The sequence below is a fragment of the Plasmodium gallinaceum genome (genome assembly GCF_900005855.1).
Source record: "Plasmodium gallinaceum strain 8A genome assembly, contig: PGAL8A_v1_69, whole genome shotgun sequence".
Classification (NCBI taxonomy): domain Eukaryota; phylum Apicomplexa; class Aconoidasida; order Haemosporida; family Plasmodiidae; genus Plasmodium; species Plasmodium gallinaceum.
Window position 1 is genome coordinate 1868 of NW_021628230.1, and position 23912 is coordinate 25779.

The following is a 23912-nucleotide window of genomic DNA, read 5'->3' on the forward strand; positions in this document are numbered from 1 at the left end:
TTTTTTTTTTTTAACTTACAATTAGAAGAAATTTGATTTAATTATTTTAAAGCAATCCAAAATGAAAAGGAAAAAGCAAAATAACTTTTATGAATAGTTTACAATATATATTTAATTTTTTTTTTTTAATATTTCTTTCATTATTTTTTGAATTTTATTTTATTTTTTTTTTTTTTTTTTAAATATATATATCTTATTGAATTAAAAAATATCCTTCTTTATATTTTCAAAAGCGAAAAGAAAAAAATATTAGAAAAGTATATTTAAAAGAATAAAATTATAAAAAAATATATATTAGTTTCATATATATATATATATATATATATTTAGATTTTTGAATATTTCTTTTTTTAGGATTCCTTGTAAAATAAAAAATATATCATAAATAAAATAGAATAAAAATAAATATCATTGTAAATATGTCAAATAAAAAAAGAACTATTTTAAAAGTTATTATTCTTGGGGATAGTGGGTATAAATAAGAAATATTAAAAAATATTTATATAAATGTATTAAACTTTATGGATAATGATAAGAGAATTGAAAATATATATAATATTTCGAAAAACAAATATATTAATAAAAAATAAAATAAATAAACAATAAAAATTTAAATAAAAATAAAATGAAAAAAAAAAAAAAAAAAGAAGAAAAATAATAAAAATAAAACAAGATAAAATATAAATAATAAAACATTATATAAATGAAATATGGAAAAAAATGTAAATAATAAATATAAAATTATAAATTCATATATTCTGTACAAAGAAAAATAATAAAGATTAAATTTGGATAATTTACATAAAATTGTATATATTATCCGAAAAAAAATAGTAATTGTTTTAGAATAAATATTTTTCATCATATATATAAGATTTTCTATAATTATTACACAAAGGAAAATAATTATGTCTATGATTGAAAATTTATATAAAAGAATGAAAATTTAACATATGATATGAATTAGAGATTTTGAAAAATTAAACTTTTCTTATTTATTAAAATAGAAAATAACATAATAATGAAAGTAAATATAAATAAAGAAAAAAATAAAAAAAAAAAAAAATAGAGAATTATGAATAATTTTGAAAACAGTTATTTAAGAAAATAAATGAGTATTTAAATTAACTTATATAAATATAATTAAAAAAAAATAATATTTGCTTCATGAGTAAATAGAAGTTACTATTTTCTTCAAAGCATACATTAGTATTTTTATATTGAATATATTATTTTAATATTCCTATAGCAAAAATTAATATATTCTTCATAAAAAAGAACATCTTTTAATTTTTTTTTTTTTTTTCATTAAAAAATATATAATCCATTTTTCTTTTTTTAGTGTTGGAAAAACATCATTAATGAATCAATATGTAAATAAAAAATTTACGAATCAGTACAAGGCTACAAGTAATCATTTATTTTATTAATGCATTTGTTTTCATCATTATCTTACAATTCAATGTGTATGTTTTTTCTTTTAGTTGGAGCAGATTTTTTAACGAAGGAAACTATGGTTGATAATGAACAGATAACGATGCAAGTTAGAAGAAAAAGAAAAAAAAAAAAAAAAAAATTTATATGTATCATAAAAGCAATTGATACCTTTTTAAGAAAAAATATTTTTATAAAATATATAATAAATTATATGCATATAATCCCACATAAATTAAATAAGTATATTAATTATATATATATATATATATCTTTTTTTTTTTTTTTTTTACATAAAATCTTTTTAGATATGGGACACAGCAGGACAGGAGCGTTTTCAAAGTTTAGGTGTTGCTTTTTATAGGGGAGCAGATTGTTGTGTTTTAGTTTTTGATTTGACAAATTATAAAACTTATGAGTCATTAGAATCATGGAAAGATGAATTTTTAATTCAAGTATTAAAATAAAAAAAAAAAAAAAAAATTCATTTTTAATATCATTGTATATATTTATAATATATATTAATTATTTTTTATTTTTATTTTTTTTTTTTTTTAGGCAAGCCCAAAAGATCCAGAAAATTTTCCATTCGTTATAATTGGAAATAAAGTTGATGAAACAAACAAAAGAAAAGTAATTTTTGAACGTTTATAAAATTAGTTATATATGCATATATTTATATTTATATATTTATTTATTTTTTCTTTACGAAGGTTCAATCACTAAAAGTTTTGCAATGGTGCAAATCAAATAATAATATTCCATATTTTGAAACTAGTGCAAAAAATGCAATTAATGTTGATCAGGCATTTGATGAAATAGCAAGAAAGGCTATGAAACAAGAACATCAAGAAGAACAAATGTAAAAATAAAAATATAAGAGGAAAATAAAATTTAAATATATGTTTTAATATTTAGATTTAAGTTTATATATATTGTATTTTGTTGTTTTATATGAATACGAATTATAATATTTTGTATAAATTATATTTATAAAAATGATATATTATATTAATGGAAATAAGTTTTTTGTTTGTGAATAAATATAATATATTATACATATACTATATTTTCTTTGTTTATTATTGTTAAATATATTTTATATTTGCATATGTATATTTTATATTTTAACTTATTTATGAAGAATTATTATAATGATTGTTTATTCTTTTTTTATTTTTTTACATTTTTCAGATATCTACCGGAGACATTTGCTTTAAATAATCAAAGTGAACAAAAACCATACAAAAGTCGTTGTTGTTAAAATTACAAATATAAAAAGATATATTAATATATTAATTTATATTTTTTATCCGATAACTTTTTGTGGTTAAATATTTTATATAGTTTTTTTTATGCAAATAATATTTAAGTTTTTCCATATATATATATAAATGTTTTTATTAAATATACTTTTCGTGAAATATGCGTATATATATTTTTGTCCATACTAAAAATTTTTTTTATGGTAAAGTTTTTATATTATAAAATGAGTTACATTAATGGAAATATTTTTCTACAGTAAAAAATTATTTATATAAAAATATTGTGCATATTTTTTTTTGAATTTTTACATCTTAATTTTTATTGTTTATATTTTTATTTAACAGATTTCTACATTTTTATATATAGATATAACTTCATTTTTATTTTTTAAATATAACTTACGCCTTTTTTTTATTTTTTTTTTTTTCTCATTTATACAATTTTAAAGAACTCTTTCTGCAAAACTTAATACCGTACTATGTTATTGAAATTTTAAGAAAATTAATAAATTTTTTTTTTTTAATATAATTTTTTAAGATGTTTATCGCAACTTTTAAAACAAAATTAAAAATGTTGAATGAATATAATCTTCACATTTATTTGATATATGAATATGTATATTTTTGTTTTTAGGAAGTTCAAATTTTTTTTTTATTTATTATTTTTCTTATACTTTTTAAGTTTTTGATTTGGTTCATATATTACATTTTAATTAAATTTTAATAAACATTATTTTATTTTTCTTTAATCTCAATTTTTTTTTTATTACTTTATTATTTTCATTTTATTTTCTTTTTTCATTTTAAAAAAATTTTATTTTATTAAATAAGTTTATTTTTTACTCAAACCAATGTAGAAGCTAAGAAGTTTTTGTACTTTTTAAAAAATTTTTTTTACGTGCGTGGTATATTTTTTTAGTTTATATGTTTATTTATTAAATTTTATTTTGTGAAAAAACTAATGTTACTATATGCATGTTAATTATTAAATGTTCGTTAACTTTTTTTTTTTTTTTTTTTATAAAATTCAAATGAGATTTTAATAAAAGTTTGTCAAAAAGAAAAAAAGAGAGAAAAAAAACTTTGTTTTGAGAAAAATAAAAATTTTTCTTATGTTAAAAAAAAAATATATTCTTTATTATCTAAATATATATTATTTTTGTGTAAATATCAGTTGTATTATTATAAGACAAAAGCAATAAAAAATAAATATTAAATTATATATATATATATATATAAAATAAAAAAAATATAAAGTTTAAAATTTTTATGAAATTTAGTAGATTTCATATTTTTTAATTTTTTTTTTTTTTTTTTATATTATTTATATGGCTTATAAATTTATATGATATATAAATATTGTTAAATGAGAAATACAAAATTAAATAGATATATTAAAAAAAGAGAAATATTTTAAATAATTAAAGATGGAAGAAGGGGAAAATTTCTTGCCGAATATATACGATAAATTAATTAATACACACAATTATTATATAGATAAAACAACTTTATATTTAAAAACAAGATGGTTTCTTTTGCTTATTTTACTTATTTTATATATAGTTAGAGTATATTATGTTACAGGTTTCTATGTTGTTTCATATGCCTTGTCTATATTTTTATTAAATTTATTTTTAAGATTTTTAACACCTCATAATATAGAAGAAATTTATGAACAATATGAAAATGAAAATAATGGTTTATTATTACCAATGAAACAAACAAATGAAACTAAAAATGAAAACAATTCGGATGATAAAAAAGAATTTAGACCTTTTTTAAGAAAATTAAATGAATTTAAATTTTGGCTTCATTCAACAAGAGCTGTTCTTATATCAATTATATGCACATTTTTCCCATTTTTAGATATACCTGTATTTTGGCCCTTATTACTTTTTTATTTTATTTGTTTATTTTTAGCAACTATGAAACAACAAATAAAAAACATGATAAAGTTTAAGTATTTACCTTTTAATACATGTAATATTTATATTTGTGAAAGTTAATTTAAATATTTATTCACAATTTATTGTTAATTTATTTTTAATTACATTATTTTTTTTAATTCTTATTTCTATTTTTTTTTTTTTTTTTTAGCTACTAAACAGACATATGGTTCTATAGCTCGCGGAAGCAAAATAACAAAGTAAGATTAAACTTTTATTTATTTATTTTTTTTTAATGACATTATTTTTTATATAATTTTTTTTTTTTAATTCCAACTATATCTAAAAAAAAGTATTAGATTAAGAATATTATGTTTATTTAATTTTTGTTAGAGTATTTAATTTATTCTTTTTGTTTTAATTTTTTAATAGTTTTATTTAATATTGTAAATTCAATCTTTTAAATATTGAAAAATTAAAAACAATAATGAACTTTTACTTCAATAAGAATTAAATTATTACATATATATGAAAAATAATATATCTTTAAATGTTTGTTTTTTTAACATTTTAATATCAAAATACATATTTATATAGAATATTAAAAAAGGAAAATATAAAAAGAATAATAAAATTATTTTGTTGGATTTCTAAAATTTTAAAAATATTTTACTAATAGCTTCACTTAAAAAAGTATTGTATAAAATATATGTTTAATATTATCTATATAAATGCAAAAAAAAAAAAAAAAAAAAAAAGAAAAAAGAAAAAGGAAGAGTATTGTTATTTCATTTTGTTCTTCCTGACAACCTTTATTTACATTAGCTACTTGTTTTACTTAAATTGTTATTCTTATTAACTTAAAGGTCATTATAATTTACAACTTTACTTTAATGGTTGTAATAATTATTATGTTAAATGTTACATTTGAATTTTTGCTAAAGGATGTTTTTTATTTTACTATTATTCTAATTCATATTTCTATCAATTACAAATGATAACTAAAATTATAATAAATATTATTTATTTTTAAATTAATTTGAATAACACTGTTCCTTTTATTTATATCGTATTTCTTTATGAAATTTCATTTTTCTAATATTTCATCAAAGTCTTCAATCATTTCAAGATCTTTTTCAGATATTTCATATTCTTTCATTAATCTTTCTCTTATTATTCTTTTTCTTCTTTGTGATATTGTTTCGTTTGGTGCTAATGTATAGACTGAGTAAAGAAAAACGAAAATAATTAATGAATTAACAACAAAACTTGTAAAATCTTTTTTTATACTAACAAATAATTTTCCTCTATTATATCCAAAAACGCTCAAATTTCTTTTTGGCTGAGAATTTACAGCTTTATATTTTGTATTTGAAAAAAAAATTTTATTTTTTTCATTTTTATTTTTTTCTGTTGTATTAATGTTCAAAGAATTATTGTATTCATTGTTTTTTGTACTGTATGTTATTTTGTTAAAAAAATTTTCTTTTGTATTTCTAACTTTACATCTATAATAAAAAAAAACATTATTAACTTTAAAATTCAAACTTTTTTTTAATGAGTTAAAATTATAATTCATTTTTATACAAATTTACAGATTAAACATATATAAACATATTTTAATAATAAAGTTTTATTCTATTTATGCTTTTATTCCATATTTTCTTATTAATATATGAATAATTTCTTAAAAATAAATGAGTTTTAATTTTGTTTTAAATATACATTTTTTTTTTTTTTATTTACACTTTTTCTGTAAATGTAATTATATAAAAGTTAAATTTTCAAACTATAGAAAATTTTCATTTAAAATTTCACAGACAATATATAAGAATTTTTTTTTACATATTTATATTTTTATTAAAAAATTTATACTTTTCTGTATATATATTAAGTAAAGTAAATAATGTATTTCATTTATATATTTAGATAAAAGTAAAAATATTTTGAATTTATCTTTACAAACTCTTATTATTTTGTTTAAGTAATTATATAATATTTGTTTTATAATTAAAAAGTATATAAAATTAAAATTGAAAATATTTTATTTTAATTAAAATATATTTATATAATTTTTTTCTTAATATTTCATTAAATTGTTATAATTGAAAATTGAAAAATATAAAAATCTAAAAAATTTATAAAAGTGTTTTGAATATTTAAAAATAAATGAATACTTTTTAATAATTTTATTAAATAAAATTTTATAATGAGAAAACTTTTATATATATAAATAAGTCTACAAAAAAAATTTTATTAAATGATTTCACGATTAAAAAAATTAAAAATAATAACAAAAATATTTATAATTGTATTATTTTATTGTTTATTTATTTTAATTAACATATTTTTTAACATAATATTTACCTATGTGTAATCTAAATCTCAATTTAAAAACAAACTACTATTTTATTTAAAATAGCAATTTATTTTTTTTCTTATTTTAGTTAATAAAAAAATAATATTTATATAATTTTTGAAAATATTTTTTCATATAATAGGAAAGATGAATTATATATTTTTTTAGAATAGTCTAATATAAGCATTAAGATTAGGTAATTTTTGAAACAATTGTTAATATTGAGAATTATTTATTAAAATTCAGAATAAATTATAGTATTATTTTATTCATTTATTTTATGAAATTAGACAATATATTTAAAAGAGAATATTTTGCTAAATATATATTGTATATTTATAATATAGAAAAAATAATTTAAGGAATTTACATTATTACATTTTAATTATTAACATATATAAAAAATATATGTATAATTAATTAGATGAATCATTATAAAATAAATCCTTCAGAAAATTTTCACTGAGTTTTTTTAGTTATATATCATGTTATTTCAAAAAATAGGTAGATATAAGAAAAAAATATTAAAGTGGAATATCATTTTAAAAAAAATATTATTCAACAGAATTTTTTATGAAAAATTTTATGATATTTTAAATTTACTGAAATAAAATTATACAGTTCTAATTGTATTTTAGTTAATGACATTAAATGGATTTTTATTTTATAGTTCAGATGTATAAAATTAAGAGGTGCTTAAAAGAAATTTATTATTATAATTTCTTAATTTCTGCATTTATTTCTATTCGTATCTACAGTATTTTGAAACAATTATACACAAAGATGGAGACAGTTGTAATAATTTTATAGTTTTAAGAAAAAAAACACATTTTTAATATTTGAAAAATGATATAAAAATTATTAAATTATAATTAACAAAAAAAAGTTACATATTATTCTTTGAAGTAACTTTTTGAAGTAACTTTTTGTTGGGATTTTTAAAAAAAAATTGCAACTGCATTTTTTAGTATATAAAAAAGAAAAAAAAAAAAAAAAAATAGAACATTGGTTTATTTTATATAGAGAGATATATTAACACTTTTATTATTTCTTATAGTCATATAAATCATTAGTAACTTTATAATTGATATATGTTTATAAATTCTAAGAATTCTTTTGTGTTAAAAAATAAAAGCTTTATATTTAAAAATTTTCTATATTTAAATAGTATAGTAATCAGCTTATATAAAAAAAAAAAAAAAAATTTAATTTTAAAATCACACATTGATTATTTAAATATTTTTAGATATATATTATTTTTATTGTACATATATTAAAAGGAAATTTGCAACTTTATAAAATATTAAAAATATGTTAAAATAGAAAAAAAAAAAATTACATTTTGTTTTTGAAACATTATTTTAATTGCTATTTGTAATATTTTTAACTTTTATTTAGTTTATATTATAACGTAATTTTTTTCCTTTTTTTAAATTGAAAGCTTTATTATTTTTTTTTTCTTTACAACTGTAAGTTATTTCACTATCATTTATAAAGAATATTAAGATATTATATTAGTACATTTATATGAATAATTATTTAATATTTCAAACTAAGAAAAATACATTTCTATAAAAGAATAAAAAATTTTTCTCTACATAAAATATTTATTATTCTAATATTTCCCTTTATATGATTATTATATAAATGCTTTCTTTTATTTTAGAAATGGGGATACTACATTAACAAATGAAATATTATTTAAAATAAAAAAAAATAGTAGGTAAAAAATTATGATATAAATAACATTTTATATATAAGTTTATTATAACTATTATAGATTAATTCTTTATATTTTTTCAAATAAATTACACTTTTAAACTTTTTTTTTTTTTTTTTTTTGATTAATTCTAAATTTCACAAAATTTATTAAAAATTGTAATAGTTAATAGATATTATAAATTTTAATTTTCTTTTTGAGAATAGCTTATTTAAGTAGAATAGTTAAGGTAAAAATAAAAAAAATAAAAATATTACCTAAATAAAGTCATTCTTTTTTATTAATATTTTATATTTTTTTCTTTTTTTTTATAAATACTTTCGTTCTAACAAGTAATTTTTTAAAGAATATAAACTTTTATTCATTAAAAAAAGTGTATTTTTAATTTTTATATTTTTTTTAAATATTTCTAACAATAAAAATATATATTTTATATAATAACTATATTCATATTATTTAGTTTTTCTCTAAATTATTATTTGAAATCTATGTAGATAATATTAAACAATATAAACTGATCTCATTCAAGATGTAAAACAAAAATTTCACATTATGAAAAAATTAAAATAAGACAAATACGAAATTTTAATATTATATGATGAATTTTAAGCAATCAAAAATATTTTATTAACGAACAGTGTACTTTTGAAGATTGTGTTAGATATTTTATTAAATAGATTATTTATATTTATTAATATTATATTTAACAACATTAGAACCCTTTAATATTAAGTATATGAAACATATTTACAAATATATACGTGTTTTACAAAAATAAAATTTTTATAAATTAGAATTAAGTCAACATTTAAATGAATAATTTAAGGATATGAATTGTAGAACGTTAAGAGAAATAAAGATTTTTTATAATAATCATATAAAGAACTTTAAAAGAAAAAAAAAGAAGAGAATATATAAGAAAAAAAATTACAGTATAATTATACCTTTGGATAACAAATTAACAAAATTTAGGAAAATGTAAAATATTTCTATTAACCTAAATATAATAAACGTAAATTTTAGAAAGTTACTTCAATAATATATATTGTATAAATATTATATTTTACAATATATTATAATATTCCATTGAGTTAATTTCATTAGTGACTTATAAAAATAATTTTGAAATTTTTTTTAAAAATTTCAACAAATTATTATGTAACAATTTTTAGTATTAATCTAAGGAATAAAAATTATTAGTTACAAAAGCAAAGTCAGCTGTTTTAAATAATAAATAAACAAATTCTTAAAAACGAAAAAATTGCATATTTGAAAATGCAGAAAAATTTTCAAATTATTTTTTTTTAAAAAAAATATTTCTTAGATTATCTTAAAAATACCTGAAAATGATAAAATATTTTAAGAAGAAATCATAATTATTCTTCTAATATAGATATAGTTTGAATAATACATATATCAATAAAAAAAATTATATATTTTTTATCTTTAAAAAATATATCATCATATATTTTCTATATAATTCAATATTACAATAAAATACATTCTTTTTAAAGTAATAATTATATGTGTGTAATATATTATATTTATCAATTATAAAGGTTAAAAAGCAATAAGAAATAATAACTTATATATAAATAGAATATTTTTAAATGATAGGAATTTCTAAAATAAAAAATATACTTAAAAAAGGATGTTTTCAAAACTTCAAACATTTGTACATAAATATTACTTATCATAGTTAAAAAAAAAAAATATATATAAGATTGTCTAAAATTTAATTATTTTATTTAATTATGAAGTTAATTGTAATTTTCAATTTTTGGTTCAAGTTACCAATATTTTTTTAAAAAGAAAAAAAAGTGTAAGGAACAACAATACCAATATATTTTTTGAAGATAAAAGTTTAAATCGTAGTGTGTTTCATTTTTTAAATTTTCAATGATATTCTTGTTCATTTATTTTATTTTGTTCGTTCTTCTATATGAATTGTAAAAAAAAAAAAAAAAAAAAAGAAATTTTACTAAAGGAAATTTTCTTTATTTTTTATTAATGATCTTAAAACTTTGCCTTATCTGAAAAGACTAATTTATTTTTTTTTAATTATAAAAAATTTTTTTTTTTAATATTGGTAAAAAAGTTAAAAATTACTTCATGATGAAATAAGAATAGTTAATTACAATTTTATTATTATTAAGAAGGAATTCTTTTTTTTAATATTATTAATTATATTTAAAAAAAGAATAATTATTTAAAATAAAAAATAAAATTAAAAATGAAAAACAGAAATCTGATATATAGATTATTGGAATATTATACAATTTTTTAAACATTTAAACTAATAAAGAAGCACATAGATATCTATACTAAATTATTGTAAATCCATTTAGTATAGATAGTTATATATTATTCATATGTTTTATATAAATGATTCATTATAAGGTTGTTTGAATACTTTTGCACTTTTTGAATTATCCAATTAATAAAAAATACATAGAGAAATTTCGACTAAATTATTACACAATAAATTTCTGCAAACAATTAAATATTATTTATATGATTATCTATATATATTATAAAATAAACAATTTCACTTTATAATTTTTTTATTAACATTTCTAAAAAGTTTTTATTACTAGCTACTATCTAATATAAAAAAAAATTGTTCATACATCAAATAATCAAAAAAAAAAAAAAAAAAAATAGAATATCTACAGAGAAAGTTATTTTATTTTTTTTTTTATAGAGCAACATACTACTTTTATATAATATTTTTTCAATTATTATTATGCGTATGTTCAAATTTGTCTCTAAAGATAATCATCTTTTACGAAAAAAATATTGCCATTTATATATTTATTTTAATATCTTTATACAAATCTTTCAAGTATCTTGCATCCACTAACCTCTATTACTCATATCAGTTTTTATTGTATAAAAATTTTAAAAAGGCTAATTATTATCTTTCATTAAAAAATAATATAACACATGCAATTTTATTTTATCCATTATTTTTTTAATTATATATTTCAATAATTTCATCACAAACTATAACTTAATATATTTTTTAACTTAAATCATTTATATACAAAATCATAAAAAAAAAATTACCTTTTTTTTTTTTTTTTTTTTTTAAAAAAACAACATCAAAAATAAATTTTAAAAAGTTTGTCTTATTTTTTTAAATTAATTAATATAAACATTTTTTTTATAAAAATGCTTATATTGTAAATATATTTATATGCATATTTTAAGATATTTTTCTAAAGATACGCATCTTTGTAGTTATCTTTTTATAAAAATTTTTGTTACATGTATCATTTTATATGCATCTTTAGAACATCTTTGATGTATTATCAACTCCTAAATGAAATCCTTTTCATTATTTTAACATTTAAAAAATAATTAATCTTTTATTGACAAAAATGCAAATATCAACAGATAAATAAAATTAAAAATAAAATAAATTCTTAAAAATATATATCAGAATAAGCAGATTATTAAATTTTTTATATTTTTGAAGCATAAAATTACATACATGTAATAATATAAACTTTTATAAATGCAAAAAATTAAAAAATTTTATATTACACCTATATATATGAAAATTTATAATGTTTTTCATTTAGAACGTTTTTATTTTTGTATAAACATTTTCTTCATTTAGATATTATTTCTTTATAATATAAACTACTTTTTTTATCAATACACACTTGTATAAGCACATAACATTTTTTTTAAGCATATCTTTGAAAATCAAAAAAGTTTTTACATCTCTTATCGCTTAGAAGGCTTATGACTCATTAATATTAAACTTGTAAAAAAAAAAAAATATGTCATCACACTACTCAAATTTAAGCTTCGCTCTTAATGTATTATAACAAAACGTAATATATAGGCGAATAAAATATTTTGCATTTTTTCAAAAACCTTTTGGAATTTTTATGACATGCAACACATAGTATATTATAAAAAAAAAGCATTCGAAATATAGATACTTTTATTTATTAATATAGTATGTTAATTTAAAATGATCATTTATTTGTTAGTATAATGCTATCTATTATATTTTTCGACAATAAATCTTTTAGTAAAATTTGTACAGATAAATGATAATAAAAATATTTAATAGTAGCTAAATATTCTGTGTATTTAAATAAAAATAAATATGTGATTTTGTTTTTTATATCACACCTATTTTTTTTTTTTTATAGTAAAAAAAAAAAAAATAAGTTTAAATTAATTACATAAAAAGTCAAGTATCCTAGTATCTCTTAATTATTAATTTATTTTTATAGTAAAAGTGTAATACATTTTTAAAAGCTAGTTACATAGCAAAGAACATACATGCATAAAGTAAATGTATTTAATAAAGTGGATGCATGTGAACAACGAAATACATGTGTATGTAATTATATTTACAGGAGTTTTGTTCTACTCCTAAAAGGATATATTTAAAAAAAGTTTCATTTTTATTTTTTACATTTTAATTTATTAATCCAAATATTAATATTTTTTTTTTTTTTTCAAATTAAATTAATTGTTAGTTATTTGAAATTATCACATAACATAGAAAAATAAAAAGATGTTTTCCTTTTTCAATGAAAATAATTCGAAATCGATTATTTTCAAAATATTTCTTTATTTCTTTTTTTTTTTTTTTAAGTAAAACTGTTAAATAAATTTTAATTTTTTTTTTTTTAAATAAACTATATTACTTTACCGTAGTAGACATACATTATCAATTAGAGACAGAAAAAATGAGTTATAAAAAAATTATAAAAAATCATAATATACATTAAATAATAAGTATTAATATAAATTTTTATTAAATGTTATATGAATTTTCTTAAATTTATATGTATTTTCCTACACCATTACAGACACTAGCTCAGCTAGAGAAGCGTTAACTACATTGAAAGTGGAAACTCTTTCCAACAGCACCGCAACTCCATTAACTGTTAATAGTACTATGCAAAATCTATCTACAGCGATTTCTAATGCAGTTAAAAATAAAAGTAATCCAATTTTACATTTTTTAATAAGTTTAAATTATATAATTATTCATTTATTTATACAGCATAATAATTTTTATCAATATAGATGATGGTGCAGCAGTTTGGTATATTATGTTGGCTTTTATATTACTTGCTATAATTATTATTTTATTGTCTATTTGTTGGCCTAAAATTCAATTGAGTAAATATAGAAGAAGATTACAGAGGAAAAAAAATTTCAGTATTGATGATGTGGAGTTAACAGATTTTAAAAAATTAGAAATTTGGTATATATATATATAATATATGAAGATAATTTATTTAATTTAAAAAATTATAACTAATAAATTTAAATTATTTTTTAAAATTTTTTATAGATTTATCTTAGGATTTTTTTTATGTTTTAAAGAAACATAAGCAAAAGTGTTTTATTAATTATATATATTTAATAGGAAGAGTAGTAAGATTATTTTTTTTGAAAATTAAAATTTTTTTTTAATTTTTATTTTGAAAAATTTAATATTTTTATTGTATTCTTTATATTTGATCTTATCTTTTATGTAAATATTTCAAATTAATATCGGTTGGTTACATGTGTACCATCCTTTTTATAAAAGAATTTTAATAATGAATAGTGATTTAGCATTTTTTATAAATTATAATTGATCTTGGAATGCATCTTTACGAGCATTCTTAAAACATGCATAAATTTTACACATAATATATTTTTTTTTTTTTTTCTTTATTTTTTTTATATTATTTGCTTATTTATTAATAACAAAAAAATTTATATTGTAAAAATAATTCAAATTATAGAAACAACTTGCTTTAAAAACCTTATGTCTTATATGTAAAACTAATGATAATATAAAAATTACATGATGAAAAGGGAGCTATATGTGCTATTTTACATATAGTATAATAATTATTTCTTTTTTAATACATAATTAAAAAGTATTTAATTAATCTTGTTAGTATAAAATTTTAAATGAAGATGTACTTGTCATATATTCATTATTTGAAATTAATTTAACATAAAAAAAAAAATTAAAAATAAATTTTAATAGTGGAAAACATAAATAATTTTTAAATATTAAGAATTATAAATTTTTAAAAAAAATGTTAAAATTGTGAATATGCTGTATATCTCTTAAATAAAAAGAGACTTCATTTCCTCTACTAAATTTAAAATTTTTCGTTGAAAATTATTTAGGAATATAATTTTCTTTCTTGAATATTCATAAAATAAAATCTTCATACTTTTCCTTTTTAATATTATCTTTTTTTAATAAATATTATATATTTCATTTAAAAATTATAGTAATAATATAAAAATATTTAACAACTTGATAAGTATATAATTTAATAGAATTAAAAAAGAAAATATACCTTGTGAAAATTATTTATTATTTGTTAAAAGATTTTTTAATAGATGTTAAAAGTTTGTTTAACATGTTTATCAAAGTAGCTGGACAAATAATACTATTATCGACTTATTTTTAATTTCTAAAAAAATAAATATGAGGTATATAATATTTCACTTATACACATATGATATAAAGGTAAAATAAGAATGTTAAAATTAGTACACCATAGTGAGTTAATTTTAAGTAATAAATACACTAAATATACATGTTCAATATTACATATTTTGATATGCGAATAATAATTTTTATATTTTTTGTTAATTATTAAAAAATAATACATTTCTTTTGTGTGAGAAAAAAAATTATTTGATTTTTTTGTATAACAAATATGGTGACGAATATCTAAAACTCACAAAGTTGTATGTAACCTTAATTACACAATGCATATGTTGACTAAAAAATAAATTATATAGTTAATAAGTTATTAAAAAGTTGCATAAAAATGTGTTAAAATTTTATTTTTAAAATTAAAAATAAATCTTGTGCTAAATAAAATAGTATAATTTATAAGTAAATTATTAATTAAAATAATTAATATTAGGTAAAATAAATAGAAATCTCCTTACTTGTTATTTATTAATATGTTTTTTCAATACTGGTATAGTAATTGAATATTCATTTAATGTGTGAATACCTAAGTTAAATGAAAGTTGTAAACTAAAATTAATAATATTATAAATGGAAAAAATTATAAATATATTAAATTAACTTACATTTAAAATTAAACCCAATAGAATTTTCATTTGTAATTTTAATCATTAATTTTAAAAAATACTAGTTGATATTAAAGTTACATTGATCCTATTATTTTTTATTTCTGATTTATTAATTATCTATCAGAAAAAGTTTGTAAAATATTAAATAAGAAATTAATAAAGATCATGTGGAGTCTTTATTAATTTAATTTATTATAAAAATACTTTTGTTATAAAAAAAGTATACTTAATATAGCAACATTACGCAAAATGAAATAAATATATTATTTTGCGAGAAATTAACAATTCTCTAAAAAAATATAAGAATTCAATCTCTGTATTATTCTTAACATATAAATTATTTTATAATATATTTTCATTTAATTTAATAAAATTTTCTCTTTGTTTTTATTAAAACTTAAATAAAAAGAGTTAAGATTATATAAGTAATTCTTATTTTAAAAAAGATAATAATTAATAAAAGAAGCAAATTTTTTCCATTTAATAATAATGGTATAAAATGATTTAAAAAAAAAAATAATTATAAATAAAAATGTAAATATTAACAAACATTAACATAAAGTTTTATGAAAAAAAGATTTACATCTTTTTATTTTTATATCTATTTGATAATAATACTAAAAAATTGTTATCCAATTAACTTAAATACCTTACATGAATATCTGATAATTTTAAATAATATCAGTGGTTATGATACTTATTAATATTAATGTTTTTATTAATAAATTATTAAACTCATAGTTAATCCATTATCATATAAAATTAATAAAAGAAAAATAATGAAAATATAATTAACTTATATTTTAGTTTTACGGAGGAATAATTATATATTTAACATTTAAGTAAGTATAAAAGATATGAATATGCCTTGTCTTTTTGTTTACACTTTAATATTACTTTATCAATAAGAAAAAGGTCAATTAACCTTTTATTAACTATTAATTATATATTAGGAAGTATCTTTATAAAAAAAGTAATGGTTAAAATATTTAGTAGAAATTTAAAAAATAATAATTTTGTCCATATCAACATGTACCAATGCATATATGAGACAAATAATTTAATGAATTATTTCATATAATTAATATACTGGAAAGTTTAATAAAATATATTGAAAGAGAAATATAACATCCATAATAAAAAAACAAAAAGAAACAAAATTATTTTATTATTAATACTTCTATATTTTATATGAAGAATAAGGAATCAAATGAAAAGATTATCTTTAATGAAGTTAGATATTTGGTGAATAAATAGTATCATCTGTATTTTTAGGGTTACAATAAGAATAGATTTAAAATAGATTCAATTTTTATTTTTGCACGTAAAAAATACGAGTATAATACATATAGTGATAAAATTATATTAAAAATGGATATCCTATATTACATGTTTTGATAAGCTAATGATACTTTTTTTTTTTTTTCAGTTGAAAAAATAATTGATTTTTTTACATAATGAATAGTGTATCGTATAACAAAAATTCTTAGTGTCATGCATAATATTAATTATTCTGTGTACATATTGATTAAAGTTTAAAATAAATAATTAAGTTGATATTAAGTGATAAATTATTATGAGCTACATGAATATAATAAATCAAATGAGTAGGATTTATTCTATATGCTATTTATTATATTGTCTATTTAAAATATGGTAAAAATATTAAAAAGGACCATTAATAAATTAGTATTTCAGAAGAATGATGTTTAGTTTGCTTATTATTTTTAGTATTTACTTTAACTTTTATAAAAATAAAAAAGAATAAATTGAAATTGATGAAGAATTTTAGAAATTTAGGAATATTGAATATTTTTATTTTTAAGAAAGGTGGAACTATTGATGCATCTTTTCGTGAAAATAACAACCTTTATAAAAAAAAATAGATATGTATTATTTTTATTTTTAAATTGTATACTTTTTTAATAAACATTTTTTTTAATTTTTAATATTTCTTTGAAATTAATTTATAAAGTATCCATTATAATATTATTATTGACTCTTTGTTAAACATCAGTACTATGCCGTATGAAAAAAAAAATATGTATTTTCTTTAAAATATATTTTTATAAGAAACAATAAATATATGATCAAAATATTACCGTTCTTTTTTAATTTTTATTGTAACAAAAATAAATATATATAAAAAGTTGCTAACTCGTGCAAAATAAACAATAAGATAGGTATCCAAGGATATTCATAATAAATATATATAATAAAATGTATGTATTAATATGTATACATAAAAATACATAAAAAAAAATTATAATTTAATTTTTTTTTCTTAAAAAGTATAAATTATTTTTTTTTTTTATTATATTTTAATGAATAAAAAAAAAATTAGGCCTTCTATTTAAATATAATTTTATTAGGTTTTTTTTTTTTTTTGCATAAGTTATTTAGAGGGGATAATAGTTTTCGTAAAAATATAAAAAACGTAATAAATAATTTGATATAAATTACAAAATACTTATATTATTTTAAATAAAGCAATTATATAAAATTTATATAATTATTTACAATAATTAATTTTATAATAAATAAAACAACTAAATATTCATATACAAGCTCTTTATTAATTTTTTAATATTTTTCTTAATATTTTGAATAGGTCATAAATAATTTAATATCTAAAGATAAAAAATGAAAAAGTTATAATTATCAATAAAAATTCATATAAAAAGTTTTAAAAAATTTATTCTTTTATTTTATAAATATAAATATTATTAAATCGATTGATATATTTATTCACACAAGCTTATTATATTTTTTTTTAATGTCTGAATTTCTGAAGCTTTTAAAAAATAAGTTTTCATTATTTTTTTTATTACCTTTTCAATAAAAATAATAGAAAAAATAATATATCAAATAGTCATTTATAAATAATAAAAAAATATATATATATATGGTTAATAAAAGATATTATTAACCTTCTTTAGATTAAAAAGTAATAGTTATATGGGAAATGAATAGCCATGCGAGAGATAGATAAAAAAAAAAAAAATTAGTTGTTAATTTTTTTTATTTTCTTTTTGTGATGTTAAAGTATATTAAAAAAAATATATTTATTTTCTTTTAAGATGATTTAATGGTAGAAAAATAGAAGAAAAAGTTTCTCACTAAAGAGTTTCTTGTGATACATTTTGTTTAAATTTATACAATAAAATTTTATATTGATGAAAATAAGACTTTTATGCTTTGTAGTATGTGAATAATATATTTTGTATTTTATTAATTTAACAGAAATGTTTGAAATTTTTAAACATCACTCGTAACATTATAATAGAATATACGTAATTAGAATTAATAATAAGGATTTAAATTTTTAATGAAAATATAGGATTTTTATTAAATAAATGTCTCTTTCAAAATAAAGGATGCTCAACAAAGTATACTACATAAATACAGTTTACTGATTAATATCATTCAAATTATACTAAAATTATACTAAAATTTATTAAATTATTAGAAACGTTTCTATATGCTCTTTATTAACATATTTGTTCGATATTCTAGGAAAGTCATCTAATAGGTAATTAATTAATCGACATATCAATATATTTAACAATTTCAACATATAAAAAATAAATAAAAATAACCTTATATTATCAACTTTTATGGAAAAACAATAATATTTAAAAAAATTAGAAGAATAACAATGAATTTGTATAAATAATAAAAATAATATTAAATTTATGTTTTTGAACATTATATTATGAATTTTTTTTCACTATTATTTTTAAATTATATTTATGTATTAAAAATGTAAATCTTATGATACTTATTTTTATATCTATGAGAGTCTTCATTTATAATAAAATTAACTTTTTCAAGAAATATTTGCATTAGATTATAGATAATCTTAATTGTTAATAAAAACATGATACATGAAATTCAGTTATAAAATTTTTTAAGTTCCCTATATGAAGTTCTCATAAAAAATAATTTCAAAAGACTATATATTAATATTTAATGAAATAAAAAGCAGATTTATTAAATTGTGTTTATATCTTTTTAAATAAATTCGAAAGATAGCCTTATAAGTTAAACACACAAGTTATGCACGCTCTTATTGAGCTTTATGATAAGAAAAAGTCTTAATAGATAAAAATAAAATATTTAAATAAAAACCATATAAATGATATTTTTATTTTTTTACCTGATGATAAAAAATTTACCTAATTGAAAAAAAAATTGCTCTACATTCCTCTAAAAAAAGAGAATCTTTTTTTTTATTTTACTTTATTCACTTGTAAAAATTTTTAAGTTATATAATGGTTTAATTTACTCACCTATGAGAAAATTAAAATATGCTTTATTTTATAGATTTTAATATTTTCCTATAATTCTGAAGAATATTATTGATATGTATATTCATCATTTATAATTAATATATTGATAATGGCAATAATCATTAAAAATCACATATGTAGTAAATACATATGTTAATGGCTGAATATATCAATAAGAAAGGATAATATGGAATAGTTTTTTTGGAGATTAAAAATGTAATGTAATATAAATGAATGATAATTGTTCTTATTAATATGTATGTGTATGATTAATAAGAAGACATTAACTTTTTTTCTACATTGGTAAGGTTATATCAAGATGTATAGAAAATAGAAATTATGTACACATCTATAGCATTTATATTTATCTAAATATTAAATAATAGGATCTTCATTAAATTAAAGTGTAAATTATTTATTTATTATTTTTATTTTAACTTTTATTTTTTATTAATGATTATGACAAAAAATAATTTTAAGTTTTTATTATTATTTTATTTTTTAGAAATAGTGATGATAAAAAAAAAAAAAAAAAAAAGAATAAAAAAAACATCTTTTTTTTATTACTTTTTTTATTTCTTTATTTTTTTGGGAATAAACAATTGAAAAATATGGTAGTAAAGAATTTTGTTACTTTTAAAAATAAAAATTTTATACATTTTTATTCAGAAGATTTTATTATTTTTGTTAGGATCTATATTTTTTTTTTAATATAAAATGTTTAGATTTCTTGAATATGTAAATAGGAAAAACTTTTAATTTTTATATCTGAATTTGTTACAGGCCCATCAAATATAAATAGATAAATAAGTAATACGATATCTGTTAAATTATAAAATTGTAACAATGGTTGTAATTAGTAAAAATTTTACATTATTGATGAAAAATAAATGTACAAAATTTCTTTGATATTGAAATAAAATCGAAATAAAAATGATTTTCTCAAATATATCCACTTTTAACAAATAAATAATACTGCAATAAACAATGCAGGAAAAAAATAAAGAAAAAATAAAAACATAAATAGTGCACATTATATAGTATAATTATAATAACAATAATGATGACAATTGTATATATATATATATATATATATATATATATATATAATATTAAATGAATTTAAGATGATGTAAAGTCTTGGTTACATAAGTCTTTTATTTTATAAATAAATAAAATTTAACTAAAATTATTATTATAAAAAAAGAATAAAACTGTAAAAATAGAAGATAGTGCATAGACTTTAATGTTCACAATGATAAATAAAAAAAATTTAGGATATAATAATGAGTGGGTTTTAATGGTATATAATATTATAACAGTGAAATAGTTTAACATTAATACCATAAGGAAGTTAATGTGCACCAATTACACATAAATAATAATTTTAATAAAGAACAGTTAATGAAGATAACATAAACAAAGAATAATAATGAAAAAGAGTAAAGATAGAAGAAAAAAAATACATTTAAAATAAAGAAAATTATAGGGATTCAATGTTTCTTGATTTCATTTATTATGTATATTTAATAAAAAAGAAAAATGTAGAAAATTAGAAAAAAATTTAAAACTTTTTCTGAATTTTGAAATGGATCCGCAATGAAAAAATGTAAAATTTGTATTTTTCACAGTTTAATTGGTTTCTTTTATATGAGAAAATAATATGTTTAATTTATTTCCTAAAAAAATATATATTAATATAATTTTCTTAATTATAATTCACAAAACTAAAATTATTTATAAATTTAGAGATAATATATTTTCTTCTAATTGATTAATGAATTATGAAGAATTTATTCATTCATAATATATTCAATTTTTTTATAATCTTAATTTTTTAAGTGGTATATATATTTATCAGGTTTTGTGTTAAAAATTTTATAGTTTAAAAATAGTATAAAAAATTCCCCTATTTTTATAAATGTAATATTAAACAAAAAGGATTAATTGGTTTTTTTTTCCTTTAATTAGATTGATTACAAGTTGTGGTAATATTATAAAATAAAGTCACTTTCTTTTATGTTTTATTGTTCGAATTTGTGAATTTCTTTCTTTCATTTAAAATAAGTATGTTATTTTTTCTAAATCTTTTTTACCTAAATGTTTATGTGTATAATTTTTTTTTTTTTTTTTTATGTATAATTTGCGTTATTTGTTGACATAATATAATTAATTTAATCTACTGTAAAAAATATATATTCTTGAATATTATTTTTTGTAATTCAAACGTTTTTAATTAAATAAATTTATATCTTATATTTTATTTATGGTTTTTATATAAGCTATCAATTTATACTCCTTTTAAATTTCATTTAAATTTTACAACCTTTTATACTTTGTATGTATGTATATAATTTTATTATTTATATAATATTTATTTTAAATAATTTTCTATGAATTAAGAAGATATAGGTTCAGTATTATTGTACAGGTAACGGAAGATATTCTAAACATATATTTACATAAGGGGTATGTACATACTAGAATTAAAAAAAAAAATAAGCTATTGTTTTGAAACTTTAATTAAAAAAAAAGAGGAAAATATAATGGCACTAATTTAAATATGAAAAAGTTATTCTTAAAGGTAATTCTTTTTGATATTCCACTGATCCTTTTTGGTAGAAAAGCGTATATGTATAAATATATTCATTAATATTTATATATCTCATATATGCTTTAAAAAATTAATTTATTTTTGTAATTTGCAGAAAATTACTTTAATATTTATTATGCGTATATATATATATATATAGGTTTATGTAATGGAGGAAATAATGGAAGAGAATTAAATAATTTAGAAGATCTTATAATAAATACACCAATTGATTTTCATTTGGAAAATAGAAACAACAAAGAGGATATTGATAAATTTTCATATAATTATGATTTAAGAGAAGATTATTACAATAAAATCAGAGATAACGTAAGAACTGAAAGTAAAATTCCATCAGATTTATCCAAAAATATATTATATAAAAACATAAGAGGTAATAGTGAAGAGAATGAAACTCATAATGAAATACTCAAAATACCTTTTATAAGAATGTATAAAAATAAATTATATATACAACAAAGAAAATTACTAAATATGAAAAATAAATTAAATGATATTCATATGACTTTAAGTGATAGAATTTCTAAATTTTTTATTATACCAGAACCACAAAATTAATCTATTTCAAGAAATGGATTATGGAGAAAATGAAATATATGATTTAAAATATAAAAATAGTAGTGAATATGTAAATCTTATCATTTATAATCAAAAAATATTAAGTTTCAAAAAAAAAAAAGATAATTTCAAAGAGAATTTTATCAAAATTATTTTTTACCAATTATATAAAAAAACATAGCTCTTTATCATTAATTGAGGGTATAATTAATATTTCTATGGATTCTATATATTTTATATATAGAAAAAACGGATCAATTAATAATGTAAAGAAATACCTAATTACACACAAACCAACTAATAATTACATTGCAGAAAGCACTTTACATGAAGCTAAAGAAATATAAAATCATAATGAGAATTATGAAGTGAGTTCTTAAGGTGGCAATTTTTTCAGTAGTTCTATGGTTAAAATAATAATTGGTATATTAAGTTTTTTATTTGTATGTTCAGGTAAAATTTTTGCATTATTATATAAAAAATCGATATTCAAATATTAAAATTTAAGGAAATAAAAAATATAAACCAAATAAAGAAGAAAAAAAATTGTATATATTAAATAAGATGAAAGTAATTAGTGTATCTTTTTCTGAAAATGGAAATTAGGAAAAAAAAAAGAAAATATATTAAATCATCATTTTTGGTCTTAACTAATATAACTTTAAAACAAATTCCCTTTAAATATA

The 23912-nt window shown here is 15.9% G+C and overlaps 4 protein-coding genes across 4 annotated transcripts; 3 read left to right on the forward strand and 1 right to left on the reverse strand.

The window, feature by feature from the left end:
• Nucleotides 1-419: 419 nt before the first annotated feature.
• RAB7 (ras-related protein RAB7, putative) lies at nt 420-2698 on the forward strand (the record flags this gene model as incomplete). Its single annotated transcript, XM_028670534.1, has 7 exons — nt 420-472; nt 1343-1410; nt 1485-1543; nt 1743-1889; nt 1993-2067; nt 2148-2296; nt 2629-2698. 7 exons carry the CDS (start codon nt 420-422, stop codon nt 2696-2698), a joined length of 621 nt encoding a protein of 206 aa, XP_028527276.1.
• A 1428-nt stretch (nt 2699-4126) lies between these two features.
• Nucleotides 4127-4849, forward strand: RER1 (the record flags this gene model as incomplete). The annotated part of the gene is made up of 2 exons (XM_028670535.1): nt 4127-4679; nt 4797-4849. 2 exons carry the CDS (start codon nt 4127-4129, stop codon nt 4847-4849), a joined length of 606 nt encoding a protein of 201 aa, XP_028527277.1.
• An 823-nt stretch (nt 4850-5672) lies between these two features.
• Nucleotides 5673-6164, reverse strand: PGAL8A_00184900 (conserved protein, unknown function; the record flags this gene model as incomplete). Its single annotated transcript, XM_028670536.1, has 1 exon — nt 5673-6164. One exon carries the CDS (start codon nt 6162-6164, stop codon nt 5673-5675), a length of 492 nt encoding a protein of 163 aa, XP_028527278.1.
• A 16453-nt stretch (nt 6165-22617) lies between these two features.
• PGAL8A_00185000 (Plasmodium exported protein, unknown function) lies at nt 22618-23226 on the forward strand (the record flags this gene model as incomplete). The annotated part of the gene is made up of 2 exons (XM_028670537.1): nt 22618-22672; nt 22808-23226. The coding sequence occupies 2 exons, from the start codon at nt 22618-22620 to the stop codon at nt 23224-23226; spliced, it is 474 nt and encodes a 157-aa protein (XP_028527279.1).
• Nucleotides 23227-23912: the final 686 nt, after the last annotated feature.